This window comes from Corvus brachyrhynchos, unplaced genomic scaffold (genome assembly GCF_000691975.1).
Source record: "Corvus brachyrhynchos isolate BGI_N302 unplaced genomic scaffold, ASM69197v1 scaffold4, whole genome shotgun sequence".
NCBI classification, from domain to species: domain Eukaryota; kingdom Metazoa; phylum Chordata; class Aves; order Passeriformes; family Corvidae; genus Corvus; species Corvus brachyrhynchos.
In genome coordinates this window covers 6,284,810-6,305,751 of record NW_008237878.1, presented here as the reverse complement: position 1 = coordinate 6,305,751, position 20,942 = coordinate 6,284,810, and the positions used below count along the sequence as shown (strand labels likewise).

Sequence of the window (20,942 nt, the reverse complement as noted above, 5' to 3'; positions counted from 1 at the left end):
CCCTTCAACTGGGGACAGCCTGAGCTCAGACAACAGGAACACAAAGAAGGGACAGAACTATGCTTTTGCTGGGCAACAACAGGAGGGAATAAAAGCAAACACCACAAACACTTCAGACCTGGAGCTAAATCCCTCTCTCCACAGAGCAAATGAACACACAAACTTAAAACCCAGCACTGTCCTGTTTTCAGCTGGCAAGGACAAATGCTGTGTTCCTCCCCAGGATGCTCTGTGCCTCTCACAGAACAGCTAAGATACAGACAGCTAGGACACTATTATGGGGGATTTTTTTTGTTCTTCCTGCAACAAACCCATGTCTCTTAACTGAAGGAAGAGTTATCTCAGTGCCACACGAATGAGTGATTAGCCATCAGGCAGTAATGGCTTTTTGCTGCTGTGAACGGAAGCTGCATCTCAACAAATGACCTAAAGGTGAAAGGTCTCATACACTACATTTAATTCCCTAAACAGCCAAAGGAAATACTGTGGTATACATAACTATTATGAAAAATGAGGTTAAAAAATGCATATACATGCTCAGACAGGCACACAATACAGCATTTTTACATGCCCATATGAGTCATCATCTCTGATCAAGAACCACAGTCCAGCCAGTTCAAAGCTTGCTGCATTTCAGGGCAAATTAGATGATTTCTGTGTACCGTCCAGTACATCATGAGACAGCCCTAGGGGAAAAAAAAATCCACAACCCAGGCACTTCTCAATTGACCCAGGCATGCGAGCTCAAAGTAACCTTGCAGCTTGAAATTACGAAAGAAGGAATTTGGCTCCTGTTCAGAAGAATGGGGAGGGAGAAGAAAGGAGAAGGAATTAAGCTGGTTTTCTTATTAAAAGACTTGAAATGCAATAACTGGGAAGGAAAAGCTAGCTCTTCTCATAAAATAACCTAGTTATTACAAGTCTTCTCAAACCAGAGGCTTAGAGCTTTATCTCAGCTGCCACATTTTCTTCTCCCATCTCTTGCTCCTCTGTGGCCTCTTGGAGACAGGCACAGATTCAGCAGCCTCTCGGTGTGTCCTGGCTCTGTGGCCATTCCTCGCTGTTGCTATCCTCTGTGCAGGGCAACATCTTTTACCTGCTGGCCACTCCACTGCTGAACACCTGCCAGGACAACCTCTTCTCCACATTTGTCAGGGTTTGACTCCCAGACAGTTCTACTGCATATGAGATGCATGTTTACTGTTTTTAACAAAAACAAAACAAAATTTTGCCATTATTTCCTGTTTATTTACAATGGGGCTAAAATGCAAATGGGTGAGCCAGGAAATCTTCATTTGAGCAAAGGTGTTTAACAGCAAACTGTGACTGGGATCATCCTTGGGGCAGCAGAATGTATGGGCAAACCACCAATTAACCCCAAAACCAACCAAACAAAAACCCACCCCTCATCATTGCAGGATTAGATTCTGTGACAGGCAAAGCAAGTTTGCTGTGGCTGAAGACCTCATTGCAAGCCTGATGGTACACATCTATTTAAAAACATTGAACATGTTATTTACAAGCTACTTCTGAGTCACCCTGGTCTCGGGGGAACGTGCATTATATGTTCAAGAAATTGGAGTAGCTCTTTTATTTATGTTTCTTTAAAATGACTGGCAGATGGGGAAAAAACCTTCAGAGAAGTGGCCCCAGGCTGTCATGAAACATGTATTTAACACACCCACAGTAAACTACTAAACACTTCAGAAGGTACAGCCGCTGTAAACACAGAGTAGTTCCTTTTTAAAGTCTGATCTTTGGACTACTTAATTCAGCACAAATTTGAGATGTTATGGGGAGTCAATTTATAGAGTAATTATTAGCCATATTTTCCATTAACATGATGACAGCATATTCTGTAAGGGCAGAGACATAATTTTAAGGACCTTTTCAAAACAAACCCTGGTCTTGGCTTTATTTTTAAGTCACAATAGTAATGTATTTTTCCTGCTACATGTGGAAGGACCACTGTGAGCTGAAATAGAAATCTCAGATTCCCCAAAGTCAGGCTCTTATGCAAGTGAATTCCACACACAGGGCAGTTTAGTCTACCTGAACCAATTTCCAAGACTAAGTCTAAATCTGGAATATCCCAAGAGAAGCACAAGCTTCAATCATCGAAATCCCAGCAGACACACAGACTCCAGCCTAAGGTCTGGAACACATTTAATCAATTCACTGTGCTAACTCTCTACAGTTTCATAAAATAGCCAATACTGCAATAACAGGGCCAGAAATTAATTGTACACTGGTTGGTGAATTACACAGAAGTAACAGGCAGCACTGGTATTTATTGCAGCTGGGTGATGTAGTTGCTGTTGAGGTACAACTGCACCTCAGTAAAAACAGGTGAGAGACGGTTCGTGTGTGCACACCTGGGGGGGTGTGTGTGTGTGAGTGCTGCTTTCCATTAGAAAAGCAGCACTGGTTTCACTGGTAACAGTGTTATCTATATAAATATAAATACACACATTTATAAATACCAATCCTGCTTATAAACAAGCATGTAAACAAAGAGGGAGGAATCAGAAATTTAAATTATTAGGCAATGAGAAAATGAATGAAATTAGGGGAAAATTGGGTTGAATAAAAAGTGCTGAGGAAGAGTATCAGAAATACTAGATAATGGGGAAAGCTCTCAGAAGTAAGACAAAAGAACCTCTTGTTTTGCTCTTTTTGGACTAGACTTGACAAATGCTCCAGTGTTGAGTTCTAACAAAGAGACAAGATCACATTCTAGGTCTTTTTGTTCTGCCTTTAACAAGTCTTCATAGTGATACACTGATGAGACCAGATACCAGATTGTTATCTAAATTCAGCTGCTAAATTCAGTGTTAAGACACTAAGTTCAAACCACACATTGCCACATTTATTTCACAAGTCGAGCCTGAGGATGGATTCCTCCAAGATGAAGCAGCCCATAAGCATCATTCTCTCCCTCTGCAAAGGTACTCTTAAATGCCAGAGAAACAAAATCCCTGTAAGGCTCTGACAGTTCACCCTTCAGCACACGGACTGCAAACGCATCTCTGCGCTAATCGTGCAGGCTGAGGAGGAAGCAAACACTTAGCTGCTGTTTGCATAGAGGCTGCTTGTAATTTGATGTAATGTACTGTACACCAGTCAACACATATTGAAGAGAGAACGTACACACTGCAGAGAAGGCAGAGAGGTTGTGCTGACATCTAACACGTTTTAGTTACCCTATTATAGATGTTCTTTGAGTTCATCAAATTACCAATCAATTTATCTGATCTCTAAAAGCTGTGTACTGAGGTATATTAACTACTGAGCTTCACAAGCTTTCAGCAAAAAAGCCATTAAATGGGTGAATTCAGCATAAGGTACTTGAAGTCAGTTTGTGTTGGCCAACAGCAACAAGGAAGGAACCTCTCCCTGCAGAAGGGGAGACTACAAGGAGCATTAGCCTCCTCTAGATGCTGTTCAGCCCTAATGGATACCCACAGAAAGCAGAAATCAGGGATGCTGCCCTCCCTCCTCCTCCCCCAGCATGACATTTAATGTCTGAGAAAAACTGCAAAGGAGGAGAGGATGGGAGGTTGGAACCGGTTCAGATGATGATTTCAGGTTTGTTCCCTTTTCAGTTTGTTCCCGTTCAAAAACTTAATTCACGCATAGGACAGGATCTACAATTCTCTAAACATCAAAGGCTGTGCCCTGGGAGACTGATAGAGCCACTGCCACCTCAGAGCAGCGTCCACACAGCCCCAGACAGGCAACCTGAGCAACTGGAAGCGATCTGAATGATTAGGATGGATCTTGTCAGCCTATTTCAGAAACTACACTGGGGATTATTCTTGTATTCAGAAGATTAAATCAACAGTTTGATGAACTGGGTGCTTTGCTGTACTGCTCTACTGGCCTGAGAGGCAAACTGCTTTTTTGGATTATAGATGTTGTAGGTTCAAAGAAAGCACTGGTGGTTTTGTGAGAGGAAGGGCTTGCAGGAAGGGCTGGGGATGAATAGAGAACTCAACAAATCAGATAAGAAAAGAAATTGAAATTGTGAAGATATTGTAAGGTTCAATTATGGAGATGGGGACAAGAAATCCTTCTGAAAGGGAAACACATTTTTTGAGACCAGAACTTCATTTCACACTAGCTGTCCTTCCTCCAGGTACCCACAGCACTGGATGGAGCAATAAGCTGATGGCTGGCAAGACTGTGACTGGAGGCAAACAAAGCAGCCCTTACACACATGGCAATAGCTCACACACAGCCCCAAGACATTACAGGAGAAAGCAAATGGTGTCAGTGGCACCTGCCAGGACATATCAATCCATTTACCAAAGGGCACTGAATCTTTAACCCCTACTGAGAGGGCAGAGGGTTGGTTGAAGGTAACACCTGAACACAGCTTGTTTTTTCAAAGGCAGGTGAGTGACCCCTAGGTCTCATGGATACAGACAAGCCTGGCATCCCAGCTCAAGGAATGGATTTGTCATCCCCTTCGATAGAAATTCCCTGCTACCTCTGCCAGGTGATATCAGTTTGTGCAGTCCCACGGAGTCTGCTTTAAACTGATGATGAAGATCCAACATGAACGTATTGTTCTAGGAGGCTTTTTTTTTTTTTTTTTCACATTTCTATCACTTTTTCTCTGCAGAAATTTTTATTGAGACAAGTTACCAGCCATAAACCAGAAATGACAGTGGACTTGCATGTAAGGGTGACCTTGGCACACCAAAGTGGGAGATAGCTCCAAGAAGAAGGATCAAGGCCAATAAGAATAACAAACAAAAATAACTTTGCCTCCCATTCTTTACACATCCTAAATGCTTTACAAACATGAATTAAATGGGAAGAACAAGGGCAAAAAGAGATTAATTTAAACAAACCAAACAAGATGAATGCCACACACAAAATTACAAGATTTGTGAAGCCAAGCAGAGAAAAAGGTGCAGTCGACCTTATTAATAAAAAAGGTATGTATTCAACGCATTCCTTTCCCACTTGCACAAATACTTTACAGCTTATGAATACCTCTTGTGCTACTTACTGCTCTGAAAAAATACAAGCAGAAAAGCGTTGCATATTAATGCACCCACTGCTCACAGCAGTCCACAGCCGCCTAACAGGAGATAACATGGGAGCCAGAGCTTAAGAAAATCCAAACAAAGAAGAGGCATCATCTACAGCAAGGAGTTTCACTTTATCTTCCAAGATTACCTTCAGCCTTTCTCTGCTGTTTTACACTACTCCAAAGAGCTGCCCGTGTTTTTGTTGTAGTGTAGCACTGCCCTTAGCTTTTGTCAGGGTAAACTCAGCAAGAGGCCAAACAGCAAAAGGAGTCAAACAAATATTTACTTGGGAGAAGGTATACAACTAATATGCTAAGTGAAATCTCCTGGCATCTGAAGGGTCCCAGGAGAGACTGCATTTCTTTCTTACGATACTTTTTAAAGAATGTTTCTACCACTTGGAGAAAAGCAGGACAAAGCATACACAGAATCCCTAATAAAAATCCCAGTTTTGAGCAGTATATGTAGTAACTATTTACAACAAGCTCCCTCCATCTCCCTCCCTGCTTCTCAGTAACAAATAAATGCATGAAAAAATATCACCTTGAGCTTCTCAAATTGAGTGTTTCTAAGCTTCTCCCTATAGATTGTTAGGTCTAACTCTTATTCTTCCTACCCAGAGAAATACTACAGTACAAAACCTCGTTCAAAACAGTTGAGAGAAGACACACATTTTATGAAACAATTCAAATTACATGGATGAGATGTAAAATTACTCTAACAAGTCAGAGTTAGAAGTTTAACCACTTATAACAAATTAGTCAGGTCTCATTACTGGATTACTTATTGGAGATTAGACAGTCACACTGGAAACACAGGTGTGGAATGGAATGTCTGTATCACCAGCTCCAACCCTGCAATCACACATAGTCATATAAGAAACAGTCAGCTCAAAGGAGCTTTTCCCTCTAATTTTTCTGATTACCAAAATATTTCAGGCACTCCAAAACAAAAACATGCAAGTGACCCAAGAGACAGAAACACACAACTACAACAAACTGTCAGGGCTAGAGTGAGGACAACAAACAGTTTTACCAGTGTAATGATCCTCTGCAAGGAATTTGTTCAATAAAACTTGATTTTAAAAAAATCTCTAAGAAGTGTGCACCACACTGCATGCAGAACAAAGCCGACCATCCCTTCCCACACACATAACCCCTGACAAACTGATAATGAAGGGTGCAGTGGGAAGAATAATCCCAGCATTGGTATAATCCCAGTGCACCCACTGTACATATTCAAGTCTGCACTCAGAACAGCAGAATGCTGCCAGTGGCAGCAGTGTGTGGCATTCGCTCAACACAAGTCAGAAGTGCAAATCAAGTGTCAGGCACTACAAAGAAACAGAGAACCAAACAGTGATTCTGACACAGCTGCCACACATGTTCACGGTCCCCCCGCATCCCGAGCACACAGTCCTGGCTCACAGCTCTCAGAGGATTAAACACGTGAGGAGAAGTTCCAAAAATGACTAGCCAGGATGGTCAAAGCATTTGGGGCAAGTACCCCATAACCTTGCTTTGATCACTGAATAGGGCACAGTGGGTCATCTAGTACCATCTCCCTGTTCAAGCAGGGTCATCCCAGAGCACACGGCACAGGATTGTGTCCAGATGCTCCTTGACTGCCTCCAATGAAGGAGACTCCACAACCTCTTTTCCCATCAGTTCAGTTCTTACAGTTATCCCTGGAGATTCAGTCACAGTCAGGACCAGCATACTGAACTATATGGACCTTAGTGTGACACAGCACTGCTGCACTCACTGTCACATTTCTTCCAGTGCTTTAGTAGAAGATGCAGGGAAAACCCCAAAAGCTGAAACACTGAAATTATTTTTTCATACATGCCCTTTCCCGTGAAAATTTTAATAAGACTGTCTGGAGAAACTCAGTTTCTAAAGATCCGTTTGAAATAAGGTACACTCATAGTTCATCTCATGCAAAACTAAAGGCAAAGCCTTTTTAGCATTTTTATAGCTTTACTGTTTCACAACACTTTGCCCTTCCATTATAAGCTATTCCATCATATAGATGGAATAACTGAGATAGATAGATGGACTAAATAATTGTTTCAAACTCCCAAAAGAGAAACGGCTATTAGAAAATGAGCAGGTTTTTCCTTCCAATTCTGTGCTCTGTCCAGTAGATTACAGTACTCTTTCAGAGATTACAAAATAAAAGGATAATGTATTCACACAATCTGCTGCATTCAGGGGAACTACTGAGTTCAATTCTGGTCAATACCTCTCAAAGACAGAGCTGCTAGGGGGAAAGTGCCAAAAGACAAACAAGTAGAATGAGAAACCTGGAAAAAACCATTCACACAAGCAGAGGCTGAAAAGGTAAGGACTGCTCAGCTTCATGGGAAGGTAAAAGAGGGAACAGAAGTCTGCAGATAACAAATAATGAAAAGAATTTCCTTTATCTCTTTCACATAAAGGATATTAAATGCAAAAAAATATTTGAAACTGATAACAGAGAACTTATAGAGTATATAAGTTAACCGATGTTGGAGGCACAGAGCTAAACAGGGCTACAGGAAAAATGCCTGAGATGCATAGAAGAACAATGGCACTAATCCAACTTTCAGTGAATAAAAATACTGAATGGAAATAAACTCTTGTGCAGCAGGGCATGTGTCTTGCTCCAACTGACAACATTTAGGAAGACTCTTCACAAAGCTGCTCTCCAGAAGTTTTCTTTGTGGCTTTGTTTTGGTGAGGTTTTTTCTTCTTCTTCCTTCAAAGCCTTTGCAAACTGACCACTGTCAGAAGAAACAGGACAGTCTCCGTGTTTGATTCACTGAGCAGCTCTCATGTTGCAAGGAGTATGTAACACAATTACTTTTACCATCCTACTGTGAAGGTACTGGGTTTTTAACATCAACAGTTCAAAACATCCTTCAAAAATATGTCTCTAAGTCTCATACTGCTGAATTCTGTTATCATGCAGAAGTGGAGACAAAACCAACCTGGACACAGCAGGGGAGGAGAGAGGGGAATTCCTGATAGCCTGATCCTTAAAAGGAGAAATTTCAGCTTGCTAACTCCACACTGAGCCATCATATTCATTCACTCACTGCCAAACACCTCTGAACTACCAATGACCACACTTCAAGTGACCATCCCCTCTTAAAACAGCAGAGAAAGCAAAATTCTATTTCAGAGCTCTCCCCCACCATCCCGTTACTGAGAGCTTTTTTCTAATATAGACACACATATACACAGATATATAAAAATATATCTAAGCCTGAGTTGGAAAGCTTTAGCACAGTGGAAAGAAAAATAAATATATAAATAAATAAATAAATAAATGTCAAGGTCTGCGTGTATTCCACAAATAAAAGCAGAATTATATAAAAGCAACAGCTAATAAAAAAGATTTTTCTGTGCTGCATTTTCCATCTTTCCAACCATTATAGGAATAAAATTATCCACAGAGAAGATCAAAAACCTTTTTCAAAACTAATACAATTAAGCTTTATTACACTGTTTCAAGTACATTTCTCTCCTTGCCCTTCTAGCCCCCACCACCTCCCACTCCAATCCAGACTACCGGTTGGAGGCATTCCTCTATTTTATTACCAGCAAAATGCTAGTGTTTAAGGGTCAGAAACTATCCAGTGTTTCAAGAGAGGAAAGAAAACCTGTTCTTTTTATCTACTTGCTTTTGTACATATAACAACTAGAAGATAGTTTCTCTGTAGCTCTGCAGATTGAATAGGACTATGGGCAGCCCACCTTACTCCCCCAAGAAGATCTTGTGCTAAAATATCCATCACATTGTTTACAAAGGTGTCCCTGTAGCAAGGAACATGGACTTGAAAACACAAACTACAACAAAAGATTTCAAAAAGAGGACAATGAAGGCTGGAGACAAACTTCTCCCCACTCCACTGTCCATAAAGGACAGACACACAGGTTTTCCCTGTAATTTCCGCTTCATGAAACCAGATCCAGAGAGAAGAATATAATAGAAGCACTCAGCATGGGACCAAGAAATTGCAAAAATTCCCTTTGCACATGAACATATGGACAACTGTGATAATTAGAACGATAGCTGCTAGATTGTTTGCAATTTCACTGAACAATCCCCATTATCTAGAAATAGAATTTAAAATACGAATGCAACACTGAGTGGTAGTTTTAATAGTTTCTTTTTAATGAATTGTACAGATTAAAGTGTTGCAAAATTGTATCATGTGAATTTGCTCACAGGCACGTTTTACCGTTGATGGCTTAAAAAAATGCAGCGTGGACAATCCTACAGTAGCAGGGAATGAAAAAAGGAATAGATATGCCAACAGCTTCCTACAGTTTCTATAATCTACAATTTTCCCATGTTCCATACTCACCATCCTGCTACACGTTGGTAGTAAAACTGATTGATTTCTCAGTCTCTTTACAACCCATCCTTTTCATTGTTTGCATTTCTTTTTAGTCACATAACACAACTACAAGTCGAATGTATGCAACTCCCTGTCAGGAGGTCTAATTGCTTCAAATTGGAGAAGATTATTCTCCACATTTATTAAAAAATAAAGACTACTTAAAACATTATTTCATTTTGCCAGGAAGTGAAGAACACATTAGTTCATAAGGAACAGCATGGCTGCTCCTATTTTTATGGCATCAATTTTTAAAAACTCATCATGGTAAACAATTAAACAGAGAAGCAAATCCCACGTTCAGGGGAGAGATTCAAATCCCTAAATGGATTTTCAAAGGTCATTTCAGGCTTAAAAGATGCTTGACAGTGTCTCTTTAAATCACGTTCATTTCAAAGGCTTATCCAGCAAGAAGCAGGCAGTGTACTGCAGCACCACTCTTTGAACTGTTTGGCTCCCCAGAGAAAAATTAATAATACAACTTTAATTCATATTTATAGCAAGATTTATGTTGTGGTGGTAGATTTTTTTTATTTAGGAAAGGATTTCTAACAAAAGGAATAAAAAACAGGGCACTTGTTTTTCTTTCAATTTAGCTTTCACCTAAATCCCATGGTGAAAAAGATAATGGAGTTTGAACTACCAGAAATCTTTTTTTAAAAATCGTCCAGTTAAAAAACCCTTTATCTTTCAAATGCAAGTTGCTCAAAAAATTTGTACAGCTTTTCTATCACATAAGGGGTGGGGGGCAAATCAGATATTGGGAGCTGCCAGTTCTAGGTTGCAGCACAACACCTCTTGGTTCTCTATCATTTGGATCCACACAGATCCGTGTCCTACCCCTGTGGGGCCAGAAATAAAGACAAAAATCTCGGCCTTACCTTCTTCTCAATGCGGGCCAACTGCTCTTTATAGAAGGCCTCCTGTCGCCTCAACTCTGCCTCCCTGCCTTGCAGCTCCACAGCCTGGGAAGGACAACAAAACAGCATCACTAGAAGAAGAAATTAAAAATAAATGTAGTGCAAGGAAAGCACATGGGATGCAGACTGGAAGGAACTAAAAAAAATCACTGCTCAGGACTCGTGCATGGGATCCCCCTCAGTGGAACTACAAACCTTAAGAACTGCAGCTCATTTTGGGTTATCCCCTGACATTTGAAATGCTCTTATTAACATAATACTTGAACTCAAAACCTTGATTTTACTACTTCTTACTAAATGAAAACATATAATCATAGAAAGGTGACACTTTCCCATTCCCTTTTTCAGAACTCCATCTTATCCATGTCTTTGTTTTTCCATGAATCATGACAGTAATTACTCAAATGTTCTTCACCTTACCTCAAAAAAACCAAACCAAATCCCCTCAAATCCTCCTCTTTATAATCTCCTGCCCCTTGGAGTGTCCAAAAGCTTCTAAGGATTAAATACTTCCCCTACAACAGACATACATAGGACTATCCAAGATAATTAAGTACTCTCTCCACATGCTCTCTGTGCATTCCCCATCAGCACCCTCAAAGTTCCTCTGGCTGGTGCTGCAGACTCAGAGGGAAGATGGGTGTCAGAGAATTTCTCTTCTATCTTCCAAAGTATAAGCATGACACTTTCAAAACAGTAAATCTGGTATTCATCAGCTAAACTGTGCTCAATTAAAAAGTCTGTGTGGGTACAGCAACAGCTGTAGCCTTCTAGCTCCCTACAGCCAGCACCACTTCATTATATTCCCATCCCTAAACTGAACTAGCATTAAGAAAACATGACATTGATGGAACTGAATCAAACTTTTGAAGTTTAAAAATATCAAGCAACAACAGCAAGAAAAGATGGCACTTGTTCTTCATCCCCCATCCTACCTCAAAATCTCTGGGGCCACGTAAGTTATCAGCAGGCAGAAGACCTTTCAAAACCCAGAATGATTAGCCTGCTTAACATGGACACAAATCCTGCCAGTCCATAGCATCCCAGCAGCATTGCTCTTAACTTCTAATGATGGTACAACCACAGAAAATGCTGGTCCAACATGATTAAGCAGCTGGGACAGAAATATTCCCGTGGGCTCAGACCTGTCATTTTACAGCCAAAAGCCATTGCTAACAAGAAAAATTACATCTGAAAGCAAGTTGCTGTGCATGTCCTTCTTTCTGCTCCCCTGCTGATGGAAATACAGTGGTATAATAGGGTTTAGAAGAGATTTTAATCTAGGCAGTGAGGGTGGTTGCTAAGCAAGCAAGAAAAGGAGTATATGAAATAGGAAGGTTGTAGGGGTGTGGTGGTGGTGTGGGTTTCTTTGTTTGTTTTTAAAGAAATATTTTGGTTTCCATGTTTGCTATCCCAGAAAACAGGACCAGGATAAGGCACAAGCAGTAGAGACTCATATCTAAATCCTCTCTCTCTCAAAGGCACTTGATTAAAAGCAAAATCTCTGGCTTTGCTTTAACCTATAGCTGTTATACTACTTCCCACCTGCAAACCAGCTGGAATATGACGGGGAGAGGGATGAGAATGAGCTGCCCCATACATGCAGCCTGACAAAAGAGATATCACAGCTACAATAGGGACACTGATGGGTACTCTGTAAGTGCCAAAACTATAACCATTTTCTTGTAAGAGAACAATAGCTGTCCCTCCGAACCAATCTTCTACACAGAAAAGGACTAAGCAATTTCAAATATAATGAAACAGATGTAAGAAAGTGGGGTGGTCTGGTGGATGACCAAAGGACTCCGATTCCCCTGCAGTTTTCTGCATAACACCCATAAAATTGGACTACTCCACAAGTGACTTGTATTTCCTTAAGGAGAAAATAAATATGGAAGAGAAAGAAGAGTAAGACAGGACTAACCCCTCTGCATGATTCAGATGGACGGTGCATCATATGATGGAAGAAGAAAAGAAAAAAAAGAGATTAAAATAATGGATTCTTATAAACTTATGAAAGCTTCTGTTTAATCAAAATAATTATGTATCAGTGCCAGTCTCCTGGGATAGGGAATATTCTGGAAACACAAAATCAATGCATGTAACAATACCGGTGTGCAAGAGGCTTTATTCTATTTCTGGCAAGACATGGATCACAAGCCCACATACCCACTCAACTTTTCAACCTGTGAGTTTGCCTGACCTCATTCACCAAGAAATCCAGCACACTTATCCTTACAACCCCCCTGGAGGGAACACAATCCAAATACCTAATCTCTCAAGCAGGGTGCTGAGATGCAAACACAGTAGGGGGGTGTGCTGCTCCGCACAAGGACGACCCATGGACTGCCAAGCTGACCTCACTGGAGCTGGAATGGCCCCAGTGAATAATTCCTCCACACCAATGCACCCTGCAGCAGACACACATTCTGTTAGTCACTTCCCCAGGGTCTTGCAAAACCAAGGTCAAAGAACCAAAACCGAATCTCCCAACTGCAGACTACAACCTCAGAGTACTCCCCATTCTTCCCCCTAAGTAATTTCTCCCATATTATCCCCCATTGTCCCACTTATCACCCATAATGTATGATGAACTAGGGATAACAGACAAACCTTGTACTTGCAACACAAACATATTTTCAATGCCTTGCTTGTTTTCAAGAGCTGCTGCTGTTTCAGTGCATTGAAGTATGCAGAGAAACACTCTATTTGTGACAGATCTGCTTCAAAGTTGCTTTCTGTTTCCCTCTATCCCCAGCTGGTATTACTAAAAACTTTAGTACACGTTATGATGATGTTTGAAGTATGAACGGTATAGTAGAGCATGTGTCATTTGAAACATTCACTGTTCCAAACTGGGTTAGGCAACCAGGGACATTTTGAATGAATATAGGATATTTATTAAGAGTTCCTCTAGTCCTGCTGGTTATTCCCTACCTGAAGTCAGAAGCCTGTGATGTCCCAGACAGAACTGGCTGCTATGGGGATGATTAAAATTTCACAGGGGATTGAGATTCCAAGTACCAAACAAAGCTTCAATACACTTTTCAGAAAAAGGCCTTTAGAACTAAAGAAAGAAGGAGAAGGAAAAACATGCATGATAACACTGATTTGAAAATCAGATTATCAGAAAGCTGCATTTCACTTCCACGCTGCAGAACAACACTGGAGCTTGAACATACTGTGCAAGAGGTGACCAAAGCCCAGAGATGACATCTAAGATGTGTAGAACACAGATAGTGTGATGTCCAAGAAGTATGAACACAGAAACAAAACAGAGACGGGGGAAAAAAGCTATAGAACACAGGAATGCACCCAAAACTTAGAAAGGGGGATGTATTTATAGAAGAACATGTATGCAATTGGCCATTGCCCTCTGTACAAAAGCTAGGTATAAGATATATTCAAGAAATGCTCAAGAATCCCCTGTGATGGTGTCAGAATTCACAAGCATTGCATTCTTACAAAAGGACAGTGAAGGCGTACTACCAACATGCTGCTACAGCTTCCATGGGCATGGATCCACGGACCAGTTGGGTGCTCTTTCAAATTCTTCTTCTGTTTTATCTTTACACTTTTTCTGCAGCCCAAGGTTTTTCAGGTTATCTCAGTGCTGCTTTGAACAGTGACAAAGAGCCAGGGCAGAGTTATGTGTGATTCTCTGCCTCCTTCTCCCCCTTTATCAAGTAACCCATTTAGAAACAAACTGTGCAAGCACATTTCTAAAGCTATACATTATATACTGGCTCAACTAAAGGATTCAAGCACTGGCCTGCTAGCTGACAGACAGGCCAAAAGAAATATTTTACAAGCTCCTAATTGAGGTAATGAAATATTATTGGTTCATTCTCTATGAACAAAGCCAGACAATCTCAGCCTTGTCCTGAACTGACACCAACATGCCACACATCAGACTGTGCAACTGATCTAGAGCTCAGCTTCACTCTAACTATAACCATTCCCAAATTAGCTTTGGCTTTGCCCCCCACAAAATATCACCAGATTTTTATTATTTTTAATCACAGTCCCACCCCATCACCTAGTTAAACACGAAAACTAGGGAGGAAATCTGTTTGAAAAAAAAAAAAAAGGGCTTCTTGGCAGGGTCAGATGATAGTAAGGAATGTAGCACTCAGGAATAAAGTGCAGTGTTAGCACAGCCCACAGCTGACAGCTACCATCAGGCTGTCTCTCTCCTCAATACTGTTTGGGTTCTGCAATTTGAGAAGAGGATATGGAGAAGACTCTACTGGAGGACAAAAATCCCAAAAACTTTCTCTCTGCAAAGGGCAACTCAAGCTAGAAGGAAAGGTCCAAACCTCAGCCTATAAAGAACTTCCCAAAAGGCAAGTCACAGCATTTGGCAAGACTACTGCAAAAATATTTATCTTCTTGGCAAAGCACTTCCACCACTCACAGACAAACTAGCAAGATGATGCCTAGATAATCAGTCAGAAGCAATCCAGGGAAATACGCTACAAGGATAAAGGAAAGGTTCTGCAGTCTATCAAATGCCTAGTTTCTACATCATCCTGTCTCTGCTGAGAGGAGTTATCAGCTTCCCTAAAAGGTAAGCAGTTACATCTCTGCAGCAGCACAGCAGAGATGTTATGGCTGGGCACCTCAGCTTGCCACACTTCACAACTGCAAATTCTAATACCTCGTGCTTTCCCAAGTCTCTTCCAGTCCTGGTAGCAGTCCAGGTGGCAGGGGAGAAAAACAAATGCTATTAAGGACTCCAAGATGAGAAGATGGAATTGATAGCAATTCACTAAAGATCAGAGCTAACTCCAAAATTAGCTGGCTGGCATGTTCCTGGCCAAGTCTAAAGGGAATGGCAGAGCTGAAAGGGCAGCACTGAAATAGTAAGAGGCAATTTGTGTACTTCATGCCCAAGACTGAATAGCAGAACTTTACAGGGAGGCTTGTACCAGGCAAGTAGCCATGGGAGAGCCTTGACTCAGCCTCCACTGGCATCAGCAGAAATATCACCATTACCGAGGAGCTGCCTGCAATCGCTATTCCAGACACACAAGGCCTACAAAATCACTGGCTTTTTGTCCTACCTCTCATTCTGTTGAAGGCAGGTGACCAGGTTCTATTTTAGAAACCAGATGCAACTCATAGCCTTAAAAAGCAATACTGGTATAACCTTCATTTCCTCCTGTTTCTGCTACTCTCTTAGCCAACAATATACATCACCAGATCAAGTTTGGTTTCAGCAGCTGTAAGCTACACAAAAGGAACCAGTGAAAATCTTTATGGAGGAAATAATATGCAATTTTCTAGCTGAACACCTTTTAAAATGTAATGACAGAAAATAAAATCCTGCATCTGTGCTCAGCAATAACAATCCGTACGCGCGCAGTAACAACATGACACTTGGAATAAGCAAGATCCAGACAAAAAAGAGAGCTTACCCAGGCGTCCAAATCCACAGGCTTGGAAAAAAAGAGAGCGAAAGATAGAAAGGAAGGGAAAAAGCAGAAAAAGAGAACTCGGTGATTTATGGAGGCCGCCTGCTGCTGTGCAATACAGCTTTTAGGATGACAAGTTTAGAAAAGTTCCTTTAAAATGACAAGCATCTTAAGCAAGGCAGTGCTGTCCCCTGTTGGGAACTGTGCTGTTAAAGCAAAACAAAAGCACATGCACCCCCTAAACCAAAACCAAAGCAAAGCCCCCACAGCCTCCTGCGGGACCCCCATCTAGGGCGGGAGCTAAGCAAAGGCAGCTGGGAAACAGCCAGTTCCAGGGAGCCATGCAAGGTGTTGCACAATGTTAGAGATGCTGATACACAACACGCACCAGTGAACGTGGCAATGCTGGGCAGACTCAAAAGGAGGTGGTCAACAACTGTGCTGCTTCCAATTACATGCCAAGAACATGAAATCTCTTAAAGGGTGTTTTTGAATGCACAAGCTGACCTACGTTGCAAGTCATCTTCCAAGGACAATTTCAAAGAGTGATTCCTAACAGAAAGCCGGTTGACTGATTAGATTCCCAACCAGATTCCCCTTCACAGGCAACTGAAAATCTCTTCAGGGCACAGTCCAAACCTCTGTCAAAGCCAAGCTGCCTCCACCCGCACCTTCTTTTGTCCACAAGCCTATTTAAGTGTGCAGAGACCCAGATAAAACAGGTTGCAGTATTGCCTCTTCTTCACTTGTTACTACTTTTTACTTACACAGTAACCCAGCAGCAGCAAAGCGAGTACAAGATGATAAACATTTCATGCCCATAACCACCTCCTTTTGAAGCCAAGGCATTTATGAGGCACGCACAGCTCTCATTTGCTGTCAAGGGCTGCAAGTGTTCCCTGCCTCTCAGGGCTACCTTCAATCAGCAGCACATTGGCTAAGCAGGAACTTCAGAATGGCTGGCCTTTTTTATTATGATTATTTATTTGAGGGGAGTTGACAGGGCACAAGGAACTTTCCTCCTGGTCATAGTTCACTGCTAGAGGGAGCAGACGGTGGAAGGTAATATTTTTATGGGATCTGCCATCATTTTAATGGCAGAGAGTGACTACTTCAGGCAACTGAGGGATGATGTGTCATCAGATATGTGTGTCGTCCATCCTCATCCTTTGCAACAGCTCAGAGGGCTGGAACTGAACATCTACATTTCAGCTGAGGGAAGCCAATTCCACCCTTTCTGCAGACAGGTTTGACATAGCAGCATCGAGTCCTTGGCCAAACAAACCAATACACAACAGGTGTTTACTGGTCATCACTGACCAATCTTGACAGAAGCCTGATTTGAATAACATTTTTCTTCCTGATGATTTTTACAGTCAGGACAGATGCACTTCGTTTTGTTCTCACATTTTAGCAATTGCAAGTCTGTCCATCCTCAGCAGATGGACAGGAGGAACACAGCACTCTTCATGGTGCCTGCTATTATTCCAGCAGGTAGGTCAGGCACACCACTAACTCTTCACTGGATGTACCTCTGTCATCCTTGAGTGCCTGAGCCGTGAACTGACACATTCCTGGTGGACAAACACTTGCATGACAAAATAAACACAAGGTACTTACTCAGTGGCACTGGACAGGGGCTGAGAAGAGAGAGCAAGGAGAAGGAACCAGCCCTATCACCAATATGCGCCCCAAACGATACAATGGACAGCAGCAGAATTAGGGTTTTAGAGAATGTAACACTGTTACTAATCACAGAGCATCTCTTCTGCAGGCACTGCCAAAGCCTCTAATTCTGTCAGCCTTCAGAAGGGGGGAAAATTATTACTCCAAGAATAGGAATAGATACACTTAACTGAATGGAAACAGGAAAATTAAAATGTGTAAACACAGTAGGACATATTGCTGCATTGGAAAAAAAACCCTGACTAAATAAAATACACTAATAAAATAATACAAAAAGGAAAACTGAAGAGGGCTACTGGTTTAAGTTTTGCTAACTTCCAAGCATGTGCCAAGATCTCTTTGCAGACCTGCATTTACCAGTTTTGATAACAAGAGACACAGCCTGTCCATTTATATTTTCAAAGTCTAAGCAATCTGTTTAAGAAATGAGCAGTATCTGGTTTCCTTGCTCCCTAAGTGAGCTTCATTTCCAACTCCCAGATGGCAGCTCATGAGTTTTATAATTCCAGCCCTGGGATACAAGTCATCTTTCAACACCCTTGGTCAATACTTCTGGACTCTTCTGCTGAAAATGGTTTTTTTCTCTTCCAGGTAACCCACTGGACAGCAACCACAGGAACAAGAATAAATACTGGACTTAATCGTTTGAGGTCAAAACCCAATCAAGATATTCCCTCCTAACTGTATCAGAAGCAAAAGGTTACAGAGACAGGATCTCAGGCCAAACCAGCAACCTCTGTCCTAGGGATTCATACAGGCACTTGGAGAAGACACTGGCTGGATATGGGAACTATGTGAGTAATACATCTGTGCTTCTGAAAATTTCACATCTGAGCATTCATTATACAGGCAGGGGATGCCTTCCCACATACGTATCAACAGTCCAACTTCCAATGGAATCAAGAAGACAGCACCAAATTAGTATTTCACTCATAAGGGCAATTCCCTGCAACTTCTCCCAGATTCATACACTGCATCACCCTTACACATCATGCACACCACTCAAGTCTGTCACAGTGTGGGGAAATGTAAAAACGGCAGTGAACAATCAAAATGCAGTTCTGTGATTGGTGGGGAAGGAGGAAGGGATCAGCACAGGGCAGCGACCTTTGGAAGGACAATGCCTTTGTAACCTGACTGGAACCAGCTTCCCCCTAAAGTCCATTTCCTTGCCATAGTCAATAACTTTGTCACAGAACAGATTTCACTGCAGTGTGACCCATGACTCAGGAATCCAGACTACCAGCTTGGTAGAGATCTCCTATTTAAGAACTCCACACAAAGTATTTTTAGGGGCACTGCCAGCTTCGGGAGTGGAAGATAGAGTGGGAGATGCGAGAAATGAGAGGCAGCAGGTGCCCAAAACCCAAGACAGCTGTTGGCAACAACTTTTGCACTCATATCAGTATCTGAAGAGCTCTGCAGCATATATTCCAACATCTTGATGACCAGACTTCATCACTGAATGAGCAAACAGTCATTTCTTCTTAAAGCAATAATCCAGCTCTAAATTTATCATGGTCCATAATGATAGGAATTCAAGTATTTAAAGAATATATCTAGACATTCAGTATCCACTCCAGACTCTTCAACTCTTCCAGTTTAGTGAAAAATTGAAGGAGTATCAATATTAAATGTAATGAGAGTCTGAGATGTAACCAACTGACAATGGAGAGGGAGAAGGAAGAGACAGAACAGCAATCAATTCTGAGGAAAGGCTGTGATGAAATTGCTTAACTTTGATGTATACAGACCATACACAATTCTGCAAACATTAAGATGGGAAGCAGCCAAAAAAACCTTTGCCCTTCTATGATTCAGGGACAACTGCATCCTAATACTTATGGCACTGCTACAAATAGGTTTGCAATGCTGACCGTTGATGGTTTTCATTTAAAACAAAATTAAGAGAAACCTACTTTATAACATCCAAAGTAAACCATCTGCTTTCATTGCTTGCTTTAGTACTCCAGCCCATTTCCACATTCTCCTCTTCCCATCACCACTTCTATACATGCATACATACAGTTTTCATTTTGTAGGCTGCCAACAGACAAGGCATTCAATGGTTTTAGAAATCTTGCAGAGTGTAGGTTCTCTAGAGATGTATGCTCAAGATGCTTATTTCTCATAGCAGGTGAGTCAACAACTCATCCTAAATTTTTACCTTCTTGCTTAAATTCCTACTCTGCCTATTAGACTTAAGAATCTTCAAGTCCTTGACCAATTTAGAACAAGAAAAACAAACCAGCAACCAAAACTTCAAGAAAGGGCATAATGAAATTCTGTATTATGACTTTCTATCCCAGAACATATTTCAGACCCTACTGAGTCAATGAGGTATTTCTTGTAAAGCTAGAAACAAAGGCCACTCAACTCTTCTTGGATTATTTCTAGCTCATAATCATTAATGCAGACTCCCATTACACTAGCCTAAGGGTGGCATATGGCTTTCTAGGGATAGGACAGACGGGGGGAAATAACAGTTATGCATGCCTACATCCCAGTCTCATTGCTCTGCCTGCATATGGGGACAGAGCTCTCCCTTGCCAGATTCTTAAATACCAAATATATTAGCTTCCGAGTCAAACATAGTACCTCACACACAACCACTGTTTTGAAAAAGATCAAGACGGCATTCATAACCAACCCATGTGCCTCCAAGCAGTAAAAATCATGAACCCTGTGTGTTCAGAAGGAATTCCCTTCCCACATTTGCTCTCAGACACTACATGGAATTTCTACCTGCCTCTGAAAAAAACAGATATTTATAGGCACCAGCCAATGGATACAGGTTAGCATAGCAGAAAGAACACAAATTTCCTGCCACCAGATTAGAAACCTAATTTTTTTTTAATTTAAAAGTTATTATCTCAAATACTACACAGTTTAAAAGAAATGCAGTTGACTTTGGGGCTGCTTTTTAATACAGAAACTATCTTAATTACATACTTAAGAAAATTCTTGAAAGCCTTCAGCCACGGTCATGCATCCTCTGTCTGTCTATGAAATTCTTTGGCAGGTGGAGAATCAGGTGCACTTTCAAACAACACAGTTTGTTTTTACCCCTTTGACAGCCTTGTAAATTTTCCTCTTTTGCCTGCTCTTTCATCCCAGATGTACACAAAGCACACTTTACACAGCCTCGCAGGGTCAGTATGATTCTGGGGGGCAGATTCCAAGCTACCAACTTGCCAAGATGCATGTGGGAAAGACACGCAGTAATTAACATTCAGTATAAATCACGTGGATTCCAAAGCCTTACTGAAAGGACCACACAAAGCATAGGGGACTCAAAATAAATGGTCTAGGGTAGTACACATACATAACCATACTTGTAGTAAGGTGTTACCTATGAAGTAAAAACACATGGAAAGAATAATCAGAGACTGCCCAGGAAATGAAAAGCATAGAAGTGAGGAACTTGATCTCAATCTCCCTCATTTTCTCCAATCAATTAAGACACACAGGCAGCATGCACTGAATTTCC

The 20,942-nt window shown here is 41.3% G+C and overlaps 1 protein-coding gene across 3 annotated transcripts in view; it reads right to left on the bottom strand.

Annotated features, from left to right (window-relative positions):
- Positions 1 to 20,942, bottom strand: part of CHCHD6 (coiled-coil-helix-coiled-coil-helix domain containing 6) — a 111,521-nt gene that overhangs the window by 62,967 nt on the left and 27,612 nt on the right. The window contains exons 5-6 of one of the 3 annotated variants that reach the window (XM_017732521.1): positions 15,770 to 15,790; positions 10,311 to 10,394 (exon numbers count right to left, since the gene is read on the bottom strand). The exons of 1 other annotated variant lie outside the window; for it this stretch is intronic. In XM_017732521.1, the coding sequence (XP_017588010.1) occupies positions 10,311 to 10,394; positions 15,770 to 15,790 (105 nt within the window). The remainder of the gene's footprint in view (positions 1 to 10,310; positions 10,395 to 15,769; positions 15,791 to 20,942) is intronic. One more of the 3 variants, XM_017732522.1, reaches the window with a different exon arrangement.